Raw genomic sequence first — 21,935 nt, forward strand, 5'->3', positions numbered from 1 at the left:
TCAAGGGTCTCCATGCCAGAAGACATCAGCTATATGATACCTGGAGGGACAACAAGCCATCTCTGCCAGAGTGGCTTTAAAGTTTTGAACATAGAGTCCTCTCTCTGTTTTTCTCTCTGTCTGTCTCTGTCTCTATCTCTGTTGTGTGTGTGCGTTTGTGTGTGTGTGTGTGTGTGTGTGTGTGTGTGTGTATTCAAGATTGCTCTAATGGGGGGGAATCTGTGTGTGAGTGTGGAGGCCCAAGGACAACTTCAGCTTCATGTGTTGTTCCTCAGGAGCAATCATTTTTGAAGTAGGGTCTCTCACTGGCCTGGAAATAACAGATTAAGCTAAGCTGGCTACCTGCAGGCTTCCTCTTGTCTCTGCCTCGTTAGTGCTAGAACTGCAGCACGCTCAGAGCACCCAGTTCTGTCATGCAAGTTCTAGAGGCTGAGCTTGGATTCTTATGCTTGGAAGGCAAACACTTTGACTCAGTGGGTCACATGTATATCCAGTCCCTAATACCACTCTTTTACATTTTTAATTATTGCTTTATTTTTATGTGGTTGGATGTTTTACCTGCAAGAGTGTCTGTGCACCGCTTGTACGCCTGGTGTCTATGGATGCCAGAAGAGGACATTAGATCCCTTTGAATTGTAGTTACAGATGGATGTGAGCCAGCATGTGGGTGCTGCCAATAGAACCCAGGTCCTCTGGAAGAACAGCCAAACACTCCTAAACCTGATCTATCACTCCATCCTCCTCCCCCATATAATTTCTTTTTTTTTTCTTTCTTCCATTTGCTTGGTTTTAGTACATGGCTTCACTGTGTAGCTCTGGCTTGTATGTAACTCATTATGTAGAATGCACTTGCCTTAAGATTGCAGAAATCCACCTACTTCTACCTCCTGAGTGTTGGAACCACCACTCTTGGCATGTGGAATCATTTCTTAAAGTAAATGTATAATGAGACCCTGAATTTAGAGTGAACATTAATCTGTGTTTATGGCTTACTACATGGGTGGGAGCTGAGTTCAATTCTATCATCTGTAAAATATTTATTGATTTGAATGGAGCAAGAAAGACTACTTTGATGCAGCTACTTTGTAAGTTATATGTTGATAGGTTATTTTAATAGAATCTTCTGAAATCTGTACTGTTTTACAAAGTAAAGCAGAATCCAGCTTCCCTGTTCATTTTCTTCATAGGAAACTATAACGTGACTTTCATGGACCTGCCAACTCTCTGTCCAGATAAATCTATTTTTCTCATGTCCCTGGAGAATTCTGCCAACTCAGATCTCCTCCTAGAGTCTCTATCTGGGTCTGAAATCCTGCCTTCCCTTTCTGCTTCACCTATTGGTCTTCAGATCTTTATTATACCAATTAAAAGGAGAGGGAGGAAAAGGGCTGACACAATATGATATTGGTGATGAGCCATGTTTCACTGAGCAGCCAATAAAAACTGAGACCCACAGCCAAACATTAGATAGAGCTCGGTGAGTCTTGTGGAAGAGTTGGGGGAAGGACTGAGGGACCCAAAGAGGACAGGGACTCCACAGAAAGACCAATAGAGTCAAATAACCTGGACCCTTGGGGGCTCCCAGAGTCTGAATCACCAACTGAAGAGCTTATACCTGTTGCACCTAGGCCTCCCGCCCCCCAATGCCCTGCACATATGTAACAGAAGTACAGATTGGTTTGCATGTGGGTCCTCCAACAACTGAAGTGGAAGCTGTCACTGAATCTGTTGCCTGTCTGTGAATCCTGTTCCCCTAGGTGGTCTGGGAGGGGAGGGGGGAACAGGGAAGGATTTGTGTGAGGGATACTGAGAGGAGAGGGAAGACTGATATTGGGATGTGAAGTGAATAAATACATTCTTAAAAGGAATAACAATACCAAAGCTCTCTGCTGGTACAGAATTAACAATAAGACAAAGACAATCTCTACACAGTATGCAAAAATGTTACCCCAGCAGGAAACTTCTTGTGAGTTACCTTAGGCCAATGCTCTAAGCTGCTATCACTGAGATCCATCTTGCTCTGACTTCTGCCCACTGTTCACCAGTGACATCATTCCTGCTCTTCGTGCTTGGACTGCTTTGTCATAGGGAAGGAGATGCAGGAGAACCAAGATGCCGGTGACTATGTGGGCTGGACCATTTCAGAGCATCACTATGCTCACCACACCCCTGAGGAAGGCAACCATCTCTGTTTGGGATATCAAAGGCATCAATGACTGAAGATGACAATACAAGACTGGTTCTGACAGTTCCCTAAACCAGTTCAACTCCTCTGCGCATCTCTCTGTGACATCACCTGATCTTTCCTACTGTTGGGAATGATGGTTAGATGGTTGCTCCACACAACATCATGGAATGAGTACACAGAGCCTGGAGACAGAACTGCAGAAAGAATCAATGTGGCCCTTCTGGCAAGGGGCAAAAAGACACCTTGGTAGTTGTGGTGGTAGGGGTGGTTTTATATCAGTCATGGGCAGAGCAGTTGGCAGTTTTTGTTCTTCATAGCTTGATGCCTGGCTTGGTGATAAAAGCTGTTTTATGTCTATTCTAGTATACATAAAAATAAAATAAATAAAATAAAATAAAACAAAACCAAATCAAATTCAGGCAGTATTGCACAGTAAGAGGAAAGCAAAGACCTGTGTTCTGCCACGTGACACAGTTCAGGAGGGGGAAGATGCCCGTAGACCTTCCCTCTTCCCAATGGCATAGGTAGGACACAGACAAACAGAACTGTGCCTATCACCACACAGCACAGCGAGAAAGGAGGAAGACAAAGACCTGAGGATCACCACGCCACCTACAGATCTGCCCTCTGGCAAACAGCACCAGCAGACCGTACATACCAGGTTGCCACCACATCATGCAGTGTGTACCGAGAATGTCACTCATGTGCCCACCAGCCATGTGGGTGGCCTACAGCAGGAGCAAGTATGCAGTGGACAGATAGGAGAGAAAGAAGTGAAGCAGCTTGAGCATTGTGGAGAGGGATGGAACTGGAGATTTGAGGGTGGAGAGGAAAGCCTGTTGTGAATGCATACCACTGCCACCTGGGGTCACCTCACAACAGACAACTCACCAGCACCCGCACTACCAGGGTCAATTCTGCTGTGCAGTCCAGGCAAGGTGCTGGACGGCTGTAGCTGGTGAAGGGCTGGGATGGCTGTCCAGCACATGACCCTGTAGGTGCACATGACCCTGTTGGGGTCAGCTATCACAATCTCATGACCAGGCCTGGCTCACCCACACCCCTGCCACCAGGAACAACTCCACTATGCTGTGTGGGGCGCAGGGTTCTCTCTTCTGAGTGCTGCTGCAGGTGAGAGGTGGGGCCACGTCTGCACAGTTATGTCCTTGTGTAATTATTGCATTTTTGGTACAAATTCATGGAAATTAAAACCTCTTAAGGATGTTGAAAGTGACTCCTCAGTGATTTATTAAATACTGCTGTATAACAAAAAGAACGTGATGAACTATTCTTGGGTGGTAGTGCTAACAGTAGTATTAGTGTGATTGTTGTCTGGTTAATTAATACTTTCCTGTAAACTTCAACATGTCTCTCAGTGTAATAGTTTACTACTGTTATTCCGGGTCAAAACTTTCAAAGTAAAACGTATTTTCCTGTATGGGTTATAAAGTCTTCTCTCATTTGTATTTCAAACTTTCCTGAAGAATAAGTAAATGATTTTACCTCATTCACTAGAGTGAATATTGTTATTTTTCTTCTGTACACAGTTCAAGGGAACAAGGAAGATTTATTATGCATATGTGCCAGCACGTATTTAGTGTATTTATGTGTGCCACATGTGTACACTAAAAGGCTGTCATCAGAGGCATGAGCCACTCCTGGGTGCTGGGAACTGAACCCAAGCCCTTGGCAACAAAATCAAGTGCTTTTTCTTTTTCTTTTTCTTCTTTCTCCACCTTTTTCTTGGATCTTCCTACCCTTACCCCTACCTACCTTGGTTAACCTAACAAGCCCAGAGGTTTGTCTTCTGGGTGGCTGTAGATCTTGTTGTTTTAACAGAAACTTCTTGTCTTGCTAACTCTGCAGACCACTCCTGTAGTGATTTGAATATGAAATGCCCCCTATAGAGTCACATGTTTGAACACTTGGTTTCCTGATAGCGATGCAACCTGGGCTCATTAGGGAAGTGTTACAAGGGGAGTCTTTCTGGAGGAAGCATATCACTACAGCAAATTTTGAGATTTCATAGTAGTCTAGCTCCAGTTCCTGCCCTGGCCCTGAGCCTTCCTGTGTGGGTATTAAATGGGATCTCTCTGGTTCCTGACTACCAGGCCGGCTCCACACTTCTGCTACCATGACTTTCCCATCATTTTCAAAGAACAGTGCTTCCCCTCTGGAACTGTGAGCTAAGATAAGCCTTCCCACTGCAAGTGGCTTTCTGTCAGAGTATTCTACATACAGCGGGAAAGTCGTGCAGGGCATAGCCTTCATTATCAAACAGCTGGAAAACAATGTTTCAATTAGTGCTTTTATTGAGCAAAACTTAATGCTGGTGATGTCTTAAATCACTGTCCCTGGGGCTGGCTTTCTTGAGCGGCAAGTTCTTTGTGGTGGCCAAGTTCTTGCTGGTGTCTACCCTTCTGCTACACCCTTTCGTAGATCCTAGTGCTGACAACATTGTTCATGGTGCACTCCTAAAGGTAGAGAGATTTGTTAGGCGTGACTGATGACAGGTCAAACCTGCCCTTTTGTCTTTCTGCAGAAGAAGCCTCAATTCAGGCCGCAGAGACAAATGAGTAGCTTGGTGGGTAGTCATTCAAAAAAATTAGGTAAAACTGTAAACTCAGGGAACACTCACCACTACCATTTTTCCATCCACAATTTTTCTTTTAATTGTTGTCTGTTTGCCAAGCCATTTTTGGACCTGGATCATTGACCCACCTTCAAAGGTTATAAGGCTCTATAAATGACGAGACAGTGGTTAGAAGGGGCGATTTAATACTTTGTACCTATTACCACACTAAACGTCTACCTTTTAACTTCAAGTCTGAAATTCTGTTTTTCACACTGCTCAACTCTTGTTATATTTTAATGCAGTCAATCTAGAAGTCCCAGACAATAACTAGATTCATGTTCTCATAGACAAGAATTCATAAGTTATTTAATCTTAATAATTGTTCTAGTCTGTATGATCTTCCGTACAATAACAAAGTCAGTTGGGGGAAGGTGAGAAAGGAATGCCATTTGCTAGGTTTGCATCTGTAACCCTGGTACTTGAAGGTCAGAAGCAGGAGAATCCTAAGTTGTAGGCCAGCCTAGGCTACATAGCAAGGCCTTGTCTCAAACAGCAGCAACAAAAAGACTAGTAAGAACATTTTAGCTCCATTAAGCTGAGTAATTAGCAAAAGATTGACTTTATGTATGCACAGATTTTAAACAAGCCCAAAATCAGACTTAGTAATGAATTAACTGAATTAAATTGAACCAGTAAAATACGTTGAATGAACTATAACTAGCCACCTATTTCCCTCATTGGTTGAACACAAAAAGAGTTAGCTCCAACTAACCTTCACTTTTCGGTTGTCTGCAGTGGTCTCTTCAAATTCTTCCCCCAACTTGAAAGAGATCTCCGTGTTCCTGCATGCACTTCCTGCTTGGATGTCCATCCTTTCCCCATTGAAACTAATACTAACGCTTGGCTTTATTAAACATGCGACTTTCCGGGGCTCACATTCCACTCCTGGGGGACAGAGAAAAAATGTACCTGATTCACACATTTAGGAGGATATGTCAAGCACCATCTGGAGCACCAGCTCTTAAAGAATACTTCCTCTCCCACTGAAATCTTGGCTAACATACAGCCTTGTTTATTTGCAGATAGGTTCTCATTATGTAGCCCAGGCTGGCGTTGAGGTCAGGTCCTCCTGACTCTGCTCTGACTTGCAGACATGAGCTACCATGTCGAGGCACAGTGTCTTCTCGGATGTTTTCTGTAATCTCTAGAAAAGCCAAGGTGAAGCTAGTAATTTTGATATCTTGAAAAGCTAAATTCACTTTCTCAAACTTTTGTGCTTAATGTGAAGTGTGGATTTGCAGGACAGCTTTCAAAGGAGCAAATGCTTGCTTTTAGCCTTGTGGAAACTTGCAAAGACAGTATGGGGGACCCTCGGCTCAAAGGTGTTCAGGCTGGGGACTTTCCGCTGTCAGTGTGACCATTCACAGTAGGTAGACAGACACTGACCCTCCTCTCTGAATACATACTGAAGTCTACTGCCCATTCCATCTGTGGATGCAGCACACTTCCCTATAGGAAAACAGATCTGTGGATTCCAAGGGAGAGCGAGAAGGTCGGAATCTGGCCTCCAACCCTGACACTTGACAATTCTGCTCCCTTTGAGCTTCCTCCATAGTAAAGTATAGATGACTTGAGCCCTCCTCACCCTTGTTTTGGAAGACTACACCAAAAGCTTAGAAGGGCCCCAGAGCAGAGAAAGATTTCAGTCGCTCTTCCTCCTTGCTCCAGACTTAGCTCAGCTTCTAGTCAATCAATACAGTGCCATTCTGGCCATAAGCCCAAGCTCCATTCTCTCTCTCTAGATATACATATGTGTGTGGGTAAATAGACATAGAAATATAAATGCATGGGCAGATAAAAACATATACTATATAACATGCATAATATATATTAGATATGTAATGTACTATATATTTTTCGTACAGGTTCATCTATGTAGCTAGGCTAGACTTGAGCCTGGTAAGACTGTAGGTGAGACTGTCGGTGTACACTGCCACATACACTTCCATGTTTCTTACTTGCCATCAAAGTTTTATTCAAAACATTTGTCTATAATCCATGAAGAGATATGAAAGTGTCTTAAGTGTTGTCTTTGGAAGAAGAGCAAGTATTATATTTATGATCATGTTAACTTCTTACTGGGGGTAAAACATTGCTGCTTCACTGCCTAGAATGCGTAAATACATTGATAATTGTAAGCAATCACTGGTCATTCCAGGCAAAATGTAAAAAGGGAAGAAATCTGCATTTCATATGGTTTATTATTATCAAAGAAGTTGTTAATATGAGCTGACTGTTTTTCCAGAATTCATAGGGAGGTGTAGCTGCTACAGACACTACTTGTTATAACTCATGGTTGACTACAAAGCTAGAAATAGACATGAAGGACCCCATTCTTTTGACTACACCAAAGGCTTAGCCAATGGTGAGACGTTGGTCAGCAAAGAAAAAACATTCTATTTCTCCTCTCAAAAAACAAAACAAAACAAAACAAAACAAAAATACCTTCAAAACCATGTATTAAATAGTTGTCATACATGAGTGAACATTCTAGAAAATTCTAGACTCTAAATTGATGGCTCTCAAATTGTGGGTTGTAACTCCTTCAGAGGTCAAATATCAGATATCCTGCATATCAGATACTCACAATATGATTTATGACAAATTATAGTTATGATGTAGCCTTGATTATGTTTGGTGGCCATGACAACATGAGAAACTGTATTAAAGGGTCCCAGCATTAGGAAGGTTGAGGACAGCTGTTGAAAATGTTGTTGCCACTGTGCTTCTAAATTTATAATTAAAGTAAATCCCCAAACAAATTCAATCGATATATTAATTATAAGGATTCATTTACACAAATTTCGAGTTGAACAAAAGCTGCTCAGTGAAATGATCTAAGGGGCAATTGGAGCAGAAGATCAGTATGACGACCTTCCAGCGGGGCCTGGGTAAGCGCACGTGGACTATAAACTAACGGTGAGCCTAGCTCAAAATTTTTCATGTTAATTATTAGTTATAATTTAAAACATATTAATAGTAAGCAGACTTATAAACTTTGTCTCAGATGAGTATAACCCAAGGTAACAAAGTGAAAATCATTAAAAATTCATCGTGAGGTACAAAGCCAGCCACAACACAAAACCCGCTGGCCACCAATTCCCGATTCCCGTAATGGTGTCTCTCACCCAGTTCTCTCACGTAATTCTCAAAGTTTTCGCTGGAGATCAGTTTCCAGGTGCCTAAGAAGGGCTCAATCATCGTGCACAGCTTTCTGGGCAGACCAGGCATTCACAACCGAAAACCATGAAGTGTGGGCATCGCTGTGCCGCCAGCCCCTTCTTTTAAAGAACATCTTTGTCACGTGGCATTCCTGAAGCAACCAATGGGCTGCCAGGAATCTGAGATTCCAGGCACCGGCGGTTGACTCATTTTATATACCACCAACAGAAACTAACCTGCAAAGTTTAATTCAGGGAGCCTCTCTAAGCTTCTAGCAACGGGATTTATATCCAGGAGTCACCTGATAAATCTTATTTGCCGAATGAAGGCAACTGCCAATGGAGCCCAGACTTGGAACACTAAATGCTGACTAACCCTAAGGGGATATCTGACAAATGTCTAACGAACACCATAATCAGAGGCTTTCCCACCTCAAATAGGGACATCCTTGCTTGGTCTGACTCAGCTGTTTCATTTTCTGTTTGTGCAAATCATGGTGTGAAAACTTCCCCTTCATTAGAAAATTATTGTCCCTTCCCTTGCTTCCAGGGTTGATGTACTCATATTGCTAATGTAATTTAAAATGTCTACAGTTGCTTGCAGTGAAGCTTAGGGTGTTATTAACAGTATCATTTTTGTCAATCAAGGATAGGTGGGGACTGGGAAGAAAGGTGGCAATTATTACGATGTGATATGAGCCTTAAAAAGGAGGAATACAGTGAAGTCAGTGCCTAGAAAATTCGCCTTTCAGCTGGGCAGTGGTGGTGCACGCCTTTAAACCCAGCCCTTGGGAGGCAGAGGCAGGCGGATTTCTGAGTTCGAGGACAGCCTGATCTACAAAGTGAGTTCCAGGACATCCAGGGGAACACAGAGAAACCCTGTCTCAAAAAAAGAAAACTCACCTTTTGTGTTTACAAAGTAAACTAACTCTCTCTCTCTTTCTCTCCCTCTCTCTCTCTCTCTCTCTCCCTCTCTCTCTCTCTCTCTCTCTCTCTCTCTCTCTCTCTCTCTCTCTCTCGAGCCCCCCCCCCATTGTAGGTCCTGGCTGCCCTCAAATTAGCAATCCTCCTGCCTCAGCCTCCCAAGTGCTAGGATTACAGATGTGTTACATCATGGCTGGTTTTCAAAATCATTTTTGTATTAAAAGATGATGCAATTTAAGATGTTACGGGTAAACTTTTGTAAAGTTTTAGGCCGGGGAAGGAGTGATACCTCACAGCGACAGTCTAAAAAGGAAAGGAGGACACCAGGAAGTTAAAGCTCGCTGTAATTCCTTCTTGCTTTATGCTCTGCACTCCAAGCAAGTGTAGTGGGTTCACAGGTGCCAAGTTTTCTACAGTACATTAATTGAATGGATTGATGTTGCTGCCCACAATCCCAGTTGTTACAGAGCTGGAAATTTAGATGGTCAAGAACAAAAAAAAAATGAGTATTAATTTTTTCATCTCTTCTATGCCAAATCACCCTTCGACCCTGAGAAATATCTCTTCATCTTTGTGTATGAAGCCATCTCTTTACATGTAAAACAAACAAGACATTGCCATTTGAGCACAAGAGAGATATGATAGTTTATGCGGGACAAAGAATTGCTTTTGACGAAAAGGAGTTCCGAAGAAGTGGGATGTATTATATTTTTGTGAATTGAAAAGATATTCTACTATCTGGGAAGGCCAAAGAGGACAAGCAAAAGGAAAGATCATGCTAATAAGTGCCTTAAGGGTCAATGACAAAATCAGATTCAAATACAGAGCGAGTCACAGGAGCCTGCCTTACAGCATGAGTCTGCTTTACCGCTTGCATCTGTGTTCTCCAATTAGAAGACAAAAAACATCTATGTGTGCATGACGGCCAGTGGGGTAGTGGAACAAAAGCCAACACCTGGGCAGCTGTTTTTGTTACTCTCCTGATATTGATTCAGAAGTCAATACTGCAGTCCCTTTTAGAACTCAGTTGGTGTTTGTGGCAAAATGGACAAGTCACATTTCTAGCTTCTGTAAGATTCCCCAGTTCTGGGAGGGAGTCAGAGGAAGAAATGGCCTGGAGTCTTCCTCCACACACTGTTTCTCCTATGATATTACACAATGGTATCCATTGTGATGTAAATTAAAATCTGAAGCCAGAACCAAATTTGTAACCTCTGTTACACGAGGTCACAGTGACATTGTTACTTAACAGTCTTGTGCCTAAGATTTTTATTTTTGCTTGATGATTAAGCTTTTTACTGTTGACACACCTTTGTAAATAACCTCATTAAATGGTTTATGTGGCTCTGGCCAAGTACTTATATTACAAGCAGCCAGTTTCATGCACACAATATACCCACCTTCACAGACCCAGCTCTAGTATGTGATAATCTGGTTCAGAGCTTTTCACCAACTATGATAGCACATTTAGACCTTAGAAAGAATTGTATTAGAGAACATAGCTTATAGAATTGCATTTCTATCAGATATCTGAGAGCAATCGAAAAAATGAATCAAAAGACAATACTTCAGACTCATTTCTATTCCTAAGATAGCACCTGCCTGTAAACGATGCTATAGATTTTAGACAACACATATATAAATGAGTAGCCAAAAAAAAATGGGGGGACTAACGACAGTTTTAGGACATGGTGCTTCTCTGGTACTGGAATAAGCCTTTCAGTCTCTCACTGGATGGAGTGTTGATATCACAGGACCACAATGCCTAACAAGATGCAGCTTAAGCAATGAGTGGCTTATTTTGGCTCTCAATCTCAAAGGTTTTAGTTCATGATGGAGAGGAAAGCACAGTAGAGCTCACAGTAGTGGAAATTTGGAGGCAGTGGCTCAGCACATTTTAGTAGACGAGGAAGAAAAGAAAAGCAGGAACTTGAAGCCAGGTTAATGGCCTTCACGGACCCATCCCTAGTTGCCTGCATCTGCAAGCCAGGATGCACTTTCTGAAATTACACAGCCTCTCAAACATCCGAGTAATGCTTGAGAACATTACAATACATGAGCTTGTAGAGGATATTTCAGAGTCAAACCAGAACTGCTGTACTTGGCTTCCAAAAGCTCATGGATGTCTCATAATGTGAAACACATTTAATTCAACTTCAGCAAAGCTTTGATATGGTTCAGGATTCTGAAATCTAAACTCTACTGAGATTAAAGATGATGTTTTAGCTATAAACCACTACCTACTTCCAGTATACAATAGTATAAAGTAAGCAATGTCATTCCAAAGGGAAGATGTGCAAAATAGACACACACACACACACACACACACACACACACAAAATGATTGAACCAAAACAAGGTCCTGTTGTTCTATGTCCAGTATCTAGGGTTTTGTGATATGAAGTCCAACAGACTTAAGGCGGCAGCCCTACACTCATAGCCCTGCTACTTGTGGCACACATGGCCTGTTTTAGAAGCTGTCTCCTCTGGTGGCCAGAAAGTTTCATCAGCAGGTACTCCACATTCTTGATAGCTCCAAAACAATATGTTCTCCATTGTAACCGCAAGCATTACTGCTTGCATGATTTTTACTCTTTCAAGGACTCTCTCTCTGAGTGTGTGAGTGTGTGTAAGAGAGAGAGAGGGGGGGTCACATATTATTACATATTTTTATGCAGGCTTATTTTGCTTAGCCTATCCTTAAAATCCATCTATTACTTTTAGCCTGTCAGAATGTCCTTTCTTTTTTAAATAGGGAGGGGGAAGGAACGCAGTATAAAGGAAGGAATATAGAAAGGGTCAACTAGCACTGAAGGTTATTTGTAAAGCCATACAGAAACCTACTACAGTAGAAGCTTCTGGCATATACACACATAGAAAAGGAATAGAAATTGAGTCTCCAAATAAGAGGGAAGCTGATTCTCCAACTAGATATCCTACACTACCAAGTAAAAGCTCAGGTTCCAGGAACAAGTTACATCTTGTTAGGCCAAAAGGACCCCATTGAAGAGTCCAAGCATTACAGGATATTAGTTATACCCCACAGACTGCTGGTAAGACTTCATTGCTGAAAACACTTGTTTATGTCATTGAAATGGAGAGGTTGACCTGGCGCCTAACTCAAATGTTCACCACTCTTGGCTGGCATGCATGGCAGTGGAAGGTATTCTATGGGTTCTTAGAGGCAAAGGTGATCATCAGTATCACCTAGCTACAAACCCTGGGACTTGGCGAAGATACATTCACAATACCACCACAGTAGCACAATACCAACCACTTTTTAAACTGGATTTTAAGGCACACTCCATGAAATGGAATCTACACCCTGCTAAAATAGCCAAGAACTTGAGACTAGATGATTCATAGGCCTAAAGGAAAAAAAAAAAAAACCTACTACTATTATTCTACATAATTCAAGAGTCTAGGGTAAAACCTACTGTTATTAGTCTTCTAAATGGACTTATCAATAAAATGACTCATAAGGATGTTTGCTATTTATGTAGATCAGTGCTGCGCAAAGCGCTCTTCAGCAAAGCTTCCTCCTTCCAGTACATGGGAGCTAACAAGAGACTAACAGATGGACAATGTTGAGAGGATGAAAGACTTTGGAACGCTCGGTCCTACATGGGATGTCTTTGCTGAAGGCCTCCTCTCACAGCCAGGAATCTATGCAGAGGATGCAGGAAGTTTGTGAGAGCTGGAGTGATGGGCAGCTCCATGGGAACTGTGTTGTCCAGACACAACAGGACCAATGCACATACCAGCTCAGAGACTGCAGCAGCACACACAAGACCTGAACAACTTCAGGCCAGACAAGGCTCCAGCACTGAGAACAGAAACTGGACATGAGGTCTCACCCTAATTAAGAAGCTATCTGTAGTTGATACTGACTGGCAAAATGAAAATCAGTTTTCTCCACTGGAGTCTCACTGTGTAGGTTTATGAAACACACTTGAGTGCACAGTCCATACCTAGGTATGGTTGGCCAACATAAAATGAACCCAATGGTAATTATTATTTTTAATCTTATTGTATTTTGCTTATTTTGATTTTTGTGTTTCTAGGGTTTTTGTTTCTGTTTCTTGTTTGTTTTGTTGTTAGAGAGAGAGAGAGAGAGAGAGAGAGAGAGAGAGAGAGAGAGGGAAAGAATGTAACTATGGGTAGGGGACCTGGAGGAATTGAGGGAAGGATAAAACATGATCAAAATACATTACAAAATGTCTCAATAAAAAAGACTTATTATTATTCTATGAGCAGAAATTTCCCTTCCTTTATAAGGCTGACTATAGTAATTTTATTGTGTGTACATGCTATGGGTGCGTGGTCATATATGTGCCTGTATGGCTGTGGGTCTATGTTGCTCTTTCCTTGACTTGCTGATGGACATTTGACTTTTAGCTATTGTTAATGACATTTTGTGAATGTTATTGATGCCTTTGCCATCCTTCTTTCGCTCTGCAGACCCACACAGTAATTCTGTTTTATATTTTTTGAGTTGTGCCGTGTCTTGTGGCAGGTGTGTCATTATGCATTCTCATCAACCACTCCCAGATTTCCAGTTCATCTTCTAAACGAATTTTTTTCCATTTCTTTTCATGTCCTGAGATTTTTATTGTTGTTGATGTTGGAAATTGGGTACTTACATCTAGTATTATCAGATTGCAGCAAGGTCTTAGGAACTGCTTTTCCTGAAAAGCAGCGACTTTTCGCTTGTGTCCTACAAATGCCACAGATACCCCTGCGTGATTCACCGTACCTGACACATGATATTTTTGCCTTCGTTTTTATTTACCCCCTATACCTTGGGTCTGACTCCTATTCAACTCTCTCTATAGAAGTATTAAAATATTAATGTGTTTCTGGCAAGGTTGTCAGTGACAGTCAGCTGTCAGTTTTCATGTCTAGCTCCAAATCCCCTGGTATAGTGTCTGGAGGTGTCCTATCATTGAGATAAGCGTAAAGTAATCTTGAGTTCCAAGAACAGCTTTGCCTCTCAGGCATATCACTCTAGGAAGACATCACCCTGATTAGGATGGTGTGGAAAAAGAAAGTAAAGCTGCCCCCTAAGCAGATCCAGTCATAGGGATTTTCAGACTGTCCCTTTCCTGGTAAGGACTGAAGCCACCTTGCAGGCCCAGGCCTGAGGTCACTTTCAGTCAGTGAGCACCTTGACAGAGAGGGCTTTGTAATGTATAATGCTTGCTCTGCCTCAACTTTCCCTCAGTTTACAGCTGAGGCTCAGATCCATACACCTGAAAATGGGCTGTGATGCTCAATGCCCCCCCCCCCAGCCTTTACCAATGTGGCCATATTAATCACACTGTTTTCCTGACTCTTCATAATTAGTTTTCCATCTGATTTCTGGCTTGTGTGCCAGCCTCAATGTTGAGACCTGGCCCAGAATCAAACCTTTGCTGGAGCATTAATGGATGGGATTTACATATAGGTCCTTCAGTCAGTGTGGGTTTGCAGGTGAGCGGGATGGGCTTGCAGGTGAGAATCTTCTCAGGTAAGGCTAGAGGAACGTTAGGTCTCTCAAGAATACGTTGTTACAGATGACAAGAATGCTCCTCTCTGCTGCCCCTCTCTCTTATCATTTTCCCGATGACACCACCTACTAGGAGCTCAGCCAACTCTCTGGGGCTGTACTCTCTTGAGCATTCAGCCTCCAAAACTGGTAGCCAAATAAATTTATTTCTTTATAAATAAACAGCCTCAGGATTTTCGTTAGTCTAAAACATTTGTTTTAGACTAAAAATTTCAGACACACTGAGCATTATAGTACATACCTATAACCCTAGCAGCACAAGGCACAAGAGGCTGAGGCAGAATTGTAATTCAAGACCAGCCTGGACTACTTAGTAAGAAATGCACACACGCACACACGCACTCGCGCACTCGCGCGCGCACACACACACACACACACACACACACACACACACACACACACATGCACGCATGAATGCTATGGAGACCAGAGATCTTTTCTACAGCATTGTATGCACTGCTGAATTACAACAGTCCAGGACAGGGCAGAAACAAAGCTTCATGCTTTAATCATATGGAGATGAATAATTTCACTGTGTCTAGGATTACCCAAGGTCTTGTATGCCACAGCGGACCTTAGTATGCAGACTTGGTAAGTTCATGGACATTGGCTTTTTTATCATGCATTATTAAGAAAGATCATATTATTTGTACCAGAACCAAAATAAAAGTAATGCAATTTGTTCTATTATCTTCACAATTACAAGTACAAAATTAGACACACAATAAAAGTATCATTACACAACTTTCTAAGTCTAAAAAGGTTTTATTTAATCAACATAACCATATCCAATAAAATGCATCTTCAGAAAAAATTAATTGCTTGCTTATTAGTGGAAAATCATATCTTTAAAAAAAAACAATAAATCCGACTGACTATTGTAGTGTTTGATGCAAATTTCCATCCAGGCCTCTTCCTTTGGCTCATGCCCTTTCATAAACTCTTGTGGAAGTCACGCCTTTCATAACACATTCCTAGACACAGGCACAAAATTGACATGGTCAATCAGAGAGATAACAGCATGGATTTAACTTTTTACTCTCGGTTTTGGAAATGAAATGATATTCAACAATAACAACAACACCAAAACAAAACAACAACAACAACAACAACAACAAAAAACCCACAATGTGTTCTGGAATCTTATATTATATTGCTCATTCATCTCCAAGTATGGTAGTTTAGGGTGGTACAAAGACCAGGAAGATTCAGGTCCTCCTTTCAGGGAGCTAGAAAATCTGCACGGTAAGTGAGTGCCACGAGACAAAATACACAACACAGTCCCGTGATGATCAGTCTGTGATGCCAGAGAGGAGGCTGGGATTGCTTTCTAGGGGAAACCGTGTGTGGGTGGAGCCTGACTGTATGGGAGGGTGGAGCCTGACTGCATGGGAGGGTGGAGCCTGACTGCATGGGAGGGTGGAGCCTGACTGCATGGGAGGGTGGAGCCTGATTGTATGGGAGGATAGAGTGCACCTCAGAAGGGGCAGAGTACTTTAAGCAAGTGAGAGAACCAGGATTCAACCCTCAGCTTCAAAATAAACATATAGTACAAATGAGCCTTTTTGTTCTACACAGCAAGTGCAGTTTCTAGAGTTCTGTAATGTTCTCAGGCTCTATAGCTGAGTATGCAGCGTAACTCACCACCACCAGCTTGTCACCATCTCGTTTTCTCTTTATTGTGGTCGACTTTCCATCCCACTTCTGCACCTGCACCAGGGCCCCGCCATCTAGGGTTATGATGCTCTGTGGGCACAGTGAAAAGAGACTGCAGTTTGCACATGGAGGTCAAGACTGAAAAACATGGAACCTGGGTCCAAAGGACTATTCTGATGTTCTCAGTAACTCTACAGGACAAGAACATAATCCAGCAAGAAGGTATAAAGAGAAACACATCTTGAAAAAATAATGTAGAACTCATGTATATGTATATCTACTTATATATTCGGAATAGAAACCGAAAATAGAATTGGTTTTTGAAAAAAAGGATATACTGTGAAAGAAGTTAGATGGCAGACACATGCAGGTGGGCACGGTAATGTTATGGTGGGTTTCTTGCTTTCAGCCTCGCTTTTATAAACTTCCCCTAACGTTTTACTGCTCGAATTTACTCCACATGCACTACTGTATGACTCATAAAACATGCTAATCATTGTGAATATCGGGACAGCTTAAGAGCAAGAGGAAATGCGCCCTCTGCGCACTGACGGAGCTGGGTTAGGTATGGGAGCTCCGAGGCTGTCAGTCCACCAAGGGAAGCTTTTGTCCTTCCCCTTGAGCTGAAGTCGCTTCCTGCAGGCCGTGGAATAGAAGCCTGGCCCCCCTCACTCTGCATCAGCTCCTTGTTCCTCACCTTCACCTTCCTGTCGTCTGCGGTGATTTCATCGAATTCCACGCCCAGTTTGAAGGAAATCTCGGTGTTTTTAAAAGTACTCTCTGACCGGATGGTGACCAAATCCCCATTTACGCTGATGATCATGTTGGGCTTGGCCATGCCTGCCACTTTCCTTGTGGCAAAGCCCACTCCTACAGGGAGAAAGAGAACGCATGTAAAGCTAACATTTGTGTGTGTGATGAAGAAGACACCAGGGTGCCGGAGGCTCCTTTGATGCTCTCAGAACCTGTCATCCATCCAGATTTACTGTGCCTGTCTGCTAACTACACTCCTTCAGATAAGTCCTTAATTTCAACAAGAATGTATTAAGAGATTAAATCTTCATATCTCGATGTCTATGTGTTTTATATAGGTCTGTATGTCTATATTTATTATAATATGCTAATAATAAGTGTATGTATATTATCTCTATTTTCTATTTGTGATTGAGGCAGTTTGACCATTTTATTCTTTCTTAATTACTAAAAGTTTTTTTTTTTTTTAAAATCTAAGTCAAAGGCCAGGCCTCACTTAGAGTTATTGTGTTAAAAGGTCATCTATTTTTGAGTGAACAAAAATCACATTTCACAACACTTGTTGCCAAATTTAATTTTCTAGGCTTCTTTCCCATATTACTCCCTCATGAAATGAATTGTCTGATTAATTTCTGTAGAGTGAACATGCTGTTTCACATTTCATGTCCTTTTAGAATGGTGATCGCATTCTCAACAATCAGGAAACGTAAAGCAGACTGGGTAAGTATCTTCTGAACTCAGGAAATCAGAATGTCAGTGTATAGAAAAGTTTGGAAACTAACACTCTGCATCTCGGTCCCTTAAGCTGTGAACTTTGTTTGTTTAGCTTCCCTGTGGAGGGTGAACAACTTAGAACCTTAGTCACCCTGTCGGCATGTTACACAGAATCCTTCTGTCTCGGGTGCACTGACTCCTTCAACACAAATGCTTAAATAAAGGCTATGTCTTTGACAAAAGGTGACCCAAAGCTAGAACTAAGGATGAACTGAGAGACAACCACACCACAAGATAAATGATGCAGAGGGTACGACTTAGTTCTCTGTCTAAACAGTACCACAGTGAGGAAATGGTGTGTCTCTGCCTTGAATTGTCACTCTGCCACACAGCACAGCATTCTGTACAATCAATCAGCGCAGGAAAGGGACACAGCACTGGGAAATGATTGCAGAGAGACCGTGCCGGGGACAAATAACAGCTTCACTTGTGTCTTCATTTTTATCTGACTGCAGAAGCCAATACCTGCCTACTCTGCCTTAATTACGGTTGCCAGTTCCACTCAGGAAATATCTACTGCCTTTAATCATGGGTCTCTCACAACTTAAGTAGTGTCATTATAATTTAGATAGGAATGGTAGCAGTATGAAATGTTTCAAGTGGTCAAGAGCTAAAAGTGTCTCAAGCCCTGGTATTTCTGGCTCAGTGCATAGTAACTACCACACTGAACAGTAAACAGTCGATGGGCTAAGTCATGCTGAAATTCCCGATATTCTTCTTGTCTGCAAACAAGACAACAATATTGACAGACAACCAAAAGTTCCCACTGTATAACTGAGGGAAGGTTTGCAGGTTGAGGGGAGTCTGTCCTAACGGAGATACTCTGTAATATGGGGAGGTCAGGAGAGAGGGCTTCAAAGCAGACGCTTCCTGATGAAGTACATCGCTGGCTGGGCGATGGCCCCTCTATACGGATAGGCAAAGCTGTTTGGCCACACAGCAGCCTGTGGGCAGTGTTGACAGGACATAGACCGTTGTGAGCCCATATCGTGGGAAGGGCAAGTTCTATGTGTGCTTTGCATGCCCTGCTTTCCTTCTGAATTACTCACAAATCTATGACATCACATATCACTCTAAACCAACGAAGAAACCTTTAAGTCCTTGAAGGAAAGTATCTCCGGAAGCCAAGCTTTTGTCAACTGTAAAATAATCACACATTCTTAGGCCTTGACATTGAGACAGAAAAGAATTTGCTAAAATATATTTTCCAACATGATTTGTTTTCTAAGAGGGGCAATATCATGACTTCAGTTTTAAGTAAAAGTTGCCCCCATCCTTTAAAAAAAAAAACAAACGGAAGGAATATTTTTCTCTTTAAATTATTACAAATTTTTCATGTAAAAGGAGATGTTGAAAACAGGCAAGTAGCCAAATGAACCTCAGAATCGCAAGCTTGGCAAAGAAGGCCACATCTTGTCGTTCTACAGAGAGTAAAAGATTGTCCTGTAGACTCTTTCTTGCGGGTTCACCTGGAGGGATCACGAGCTTGAAGCTTTGAGAAAACTTCTAGGACAGACTTTTTCTTGTGGCTTCTACATACACCCTCCATGCGGGAAGCAGCATTTTCTCCCACCACAGCTCCATCCTGTCCCCCCGGGCTGCAAGGCAGCTGCAAGCCCTCTCCCCAGCCCGGGGGACCCCGACCCCCACAGCACTCACCCACTTCTTTCATGTAATCATCGAAGTTTTCACTGGAGACAAGCTTCCAGGTTCCCACAAAGGCATCACACATTTTGTAAACCTTCGAGGAGGAGCTGTCTTCCAGGTGAGAAAGGCTGCAGCACAGGAGGGTGCTATGAGCCTCTGAAGTCCAGATAGCTCACTTTTAAAGATGCCCTGACCATGTGACTGTAGGAGTGACCAATGGGGGCCAGATCATTTCCTTCATGACCAGACCCTGTATGTTTTCCTCTGAGTCATGTTTTTAATAGAAATTTCTCAACTTTGGTTCTCCCTGGCAATGATCACTGGACTTAGAGTACAAATTATTTTTAACCATGAACAGAGTATTTTAAAGGTTCCTGTTTTGACTGTCAAAAGCTAATGCATTGAACTTCCCCCCATTATTCCTTATGGATTTGCCTCATTGTGGAGGAGACAATTATCTTGGACACATTTGACCTTCTTATCTTGAGTTTTTATTTTATTAATACTGCAATAATGTGTTTAGTTCTTCTGAATTTGAGAACATAAAAACTATCTTAGAGATTCTTAGTCTTAATGGCTCTTTTGTTAGAATAGTGTTTATCTCAGGAATTTTAACAAAATAAATAATGACATTTTAAAGTAGCCTAGTTTTTTGATTTTTGGTTGTTTTGTTTCCTTGGTTTTTTTGGTGGGTTTTTTTGTTTTTGTTGTTGTTGTTTGGCTTTGTTTGGTTTGGGTTGGGTTTTGGTTTGGTTTGGTTTTTGAGACAGTCTCGCTGCACAGCTCTGGTAGTCCTGGAACTTACTACCTAGACCAGGCTGGTCTCTAACTCAAAGAAACCTAGCTGCCCCTGCCTCTGGATGCGGGCTACAGCGGCCTAGATTTATAATTTCAAATATTTAATACATACTTAAAATACATTCTGCTCATTGCTCAGGAATGTAGTGCACAGATTTAATTACATTAAAAGTTAAGCCTTATTCTTCCCATTCGTAAATAGCCATGTAGTACTCATTTTTACAGACCCTTCAAAAATGGGTCCCAATGCAAAATATGTCCCTCATTTCATTTTTGAAATATATTGTAAGTTTTAATTTCATGCAGACCTAAAGATTGTGGGTTTATGTGAATGATCAGAAGTAATGTGGTCATGAATTATCAAAACCTGTTTTCTTCTTTGACACAGTGACTCATCTGAGATAGCTTTTATAAAGTAATCCAGTTTCTCAGCCTCCCTGCCTCACAGCAGAATGATGGGAGATGTTCACATGTACACCAGTGCCTGCGAGCACACCCACATTTCAGGGTGTTAGAGAGAGATGGACTGCTGTACAGGGGCTCGCTGAGAAGTACCTGCTCCCAAGTCCCTACCAGCCCCCAAAGTCTGGGGAAACAGACTCTGAAACATGATATTTTCTGTAGGAAAATGGGCTACTGTAAAAGTTTGATAAATTTAACTCACAGTAACAACTTTTAATCGCATCTGCTAGTGTCAGGGGAACAACTTTCACCCACTATGGACTACTCTCAGACTCAGGCTTCCTACTGGATAAGACCCCCTGGATTGCAACTCAAATAAAATAAGCGATTTTAATGCAGGAATAATTTTGATAATGTTCTAAATTGTTTTATTTGGAAACGTATGCTGATCCCTAACTTAGACATGTTCTCAAGCGATTAGCCCGCTGTGCTGACTGCATGTGGATTATAGTGCTATGGGTTAGACGTGCTGTAGAGCCAGCCCATGTAAACTTCTGCACTTACACAACTACTTCTGCCTCCGACAGGTGGCTAATATAACAAGAAAGCTCAACTTTAATTAAATGTAAAAATAAAATGTGTGAAACAACTTGAATTCATCAATCTAAATTTTTTAACTATAATTTTTGTGAACTTTAAATAATGAACAAGTATTTCAAAAAAAAGAGTCTGACTCAAGATGACTGTTAGTGTACAGTATGTATCACAGTTGAAGTTAATATAAAATGCAATGCATCGTGAAAATTTCTTACATTGAATATATGTTGGAATAACCATAATTAAGGCAAGCCAAGTGAAATATTTTACTAAAACTAATTTGTTTTTATTTGCTTGTTTGTTTGTTTTTACTTTTCTAATGTGGTTGCTAGAATTTCACATGTGCTCTGTGCTCTGTGCTCTGTTTCTCTTGGAACTGGTAGCGCAGCACAGTGACACCAAGTCCACCCGTTTATTCACACATGCCTTAGGCACAGGCTGACCACTGGGGATCCACGGAGCAAGGAACATGTTTCCCACACTGGGAAAGACGGTGTACAGGGGACAGTTAGGGACCCACTGTCCAGAGCATCCGCACAATGTAAGCTGACATGACACCAGAAGGGCCTTCCAGAACAAAGGAATTGTCAGCTGAAGATAGATGACAACCGCCACAACACTGGGGAACCGAGGAACTACAAGATGGCTGGCTTAGTGCCATGTGCAGTTAATTTCACTCAACTATGGCCATGGGGGGTATCTGTAAATCAGGGCAAACGTGTGAGTTTGTTCCTAGTAAGCAAAGACCAACCGTCAGGCAGTAACTTTTAGCCAGATTCATTCACTATGAGATACAATCGGATATCCCATAAGATATACCAAGGGAATCTTAACAGACCAGGCTCCTGAGGG

At 41.9% G+C, this 21,935-nt stretch overlaps 2 protein-coding genes across 3 annotated transcripts; both read right to left on the bottom strand.

The window, feature by feature from the left end:
• Nucleotides 1-4,482: 4,482 nt before the first annotated feature.
• Nucleotides 4,483-8,143, bottom strand: Fabp9 (fatty acid binding protein 9, testis). Its single transcript, NM_011598.3, has 4 exons — nucleotides 7,952-8,143; nucleotides 5,536-5,708; nucleotides 4,827-4,928; nucleotides 4,483-4,662 (listed from the first exon to the last, which is right to left on the bottom strand). The coding sequence occupies exons 1-4, from the start codon at nucleotides 8,022-8,024 to the stop codon at nucleotides 4,612-4,614; spliced, it is 399 nt and encodes a 132-aa protein (NP_035728.2). The 5' UTR covers nucleotides 8,025-8,143; the 3' UTR covers nucleotides 4,483-4,611.
• A 7,058-nt stretch (nucleotides 8,144-15,201) lies between these two features.
• On the bottom strand, nucleotides 15,202-19,476 carry Fabp4 (fatty acid binding protein 4, adipocyte). 2 transcript variants are annotated; one of them, NM_024406.3, is made up of 4 exons: nucleotides 19,299-19,476; nucleotides 16,810-16,982; nucleotides 16,101-16,202; nucleotides 15,202-15,430 (listed from the first exon to the last, which is right to left on the bottom strand). In NM_024406.3, exons 1-4 carry the CDS (start codon nucleotides 19,369-19,371, stop codon nucleotides 15,380-15,382), a joined length of 399 nt encoding a protein of 132 aa, NP_077717.1. In that variant the 5' UTR covers nucleotides 19,372-19,476; the 3' UTR covers nucleotides 15,202-15,379. The 2 variants fall into 2 exon arrangements, with proteins under 2 accessions (NP_077717.1, XP_006530111.1); XM_006530048.3 differs by lacking the exons at nucleotides 15,202-15,430; nucleotides 16,101-16,202 and having other exon boundaries at nucleotides 16,600-16,982; nucleotides 19,299-19,462.
• Between the last annotated feature and the right edge of the window lie 2,459 nt (nucleotides 19,477-21,935).

The sequence above is a fragment of the Mus musculus genome, chromosome 3 (assembly GCF_000001635.26).
Source record: "Mus musculus strain C57BL/6J chromosome 3, GRCm38.p6 C57BL/6J".
In the NCBI taxonomy this organism is placed as follows: Eukaryota; Metazoa; Chordata; class Mammalia; order Rodentia; family Muridae; genus Mus; species Mus musculus.

Coding starts and splice junctions, on each gene's coding strand:
- Fabp4 (XM_006530048.3), bottom strand. CDS start 19,371: ATGTGTGATGCCTTTGTGGGAACCTGGAAGCTTGTCTCCAGTGAAAAC. Junction 16,983..19,298: donor TGATTACATGAAAGAAGTGG/GTGAGTGCTGTG, acceptor TTCTCCCTGTAG/GAGTGGGCTTTGCCACAAGG.
- Fabp9 (NM_011598.3), bottom strand. CDS start 8,024: ATGATTGAGCCCTTCTTAGGCACCTGGAAACTGATCTCCAGCGAAAAC. Junction 4,929..5,535: donor CAGACAACCGAAAAGTGAAG/GTTAGTTGGAGC, acceptor CGTCATTTATAG/AGCCTTATAACCTTTGAAGG. Junction 4,663..4,826: donor TGGATGGAAAAATGGTAGTG/GTGAGTGTTCCC, acceptor CTCTACCTTTAG/GAGTGCACCATGAACAATGT.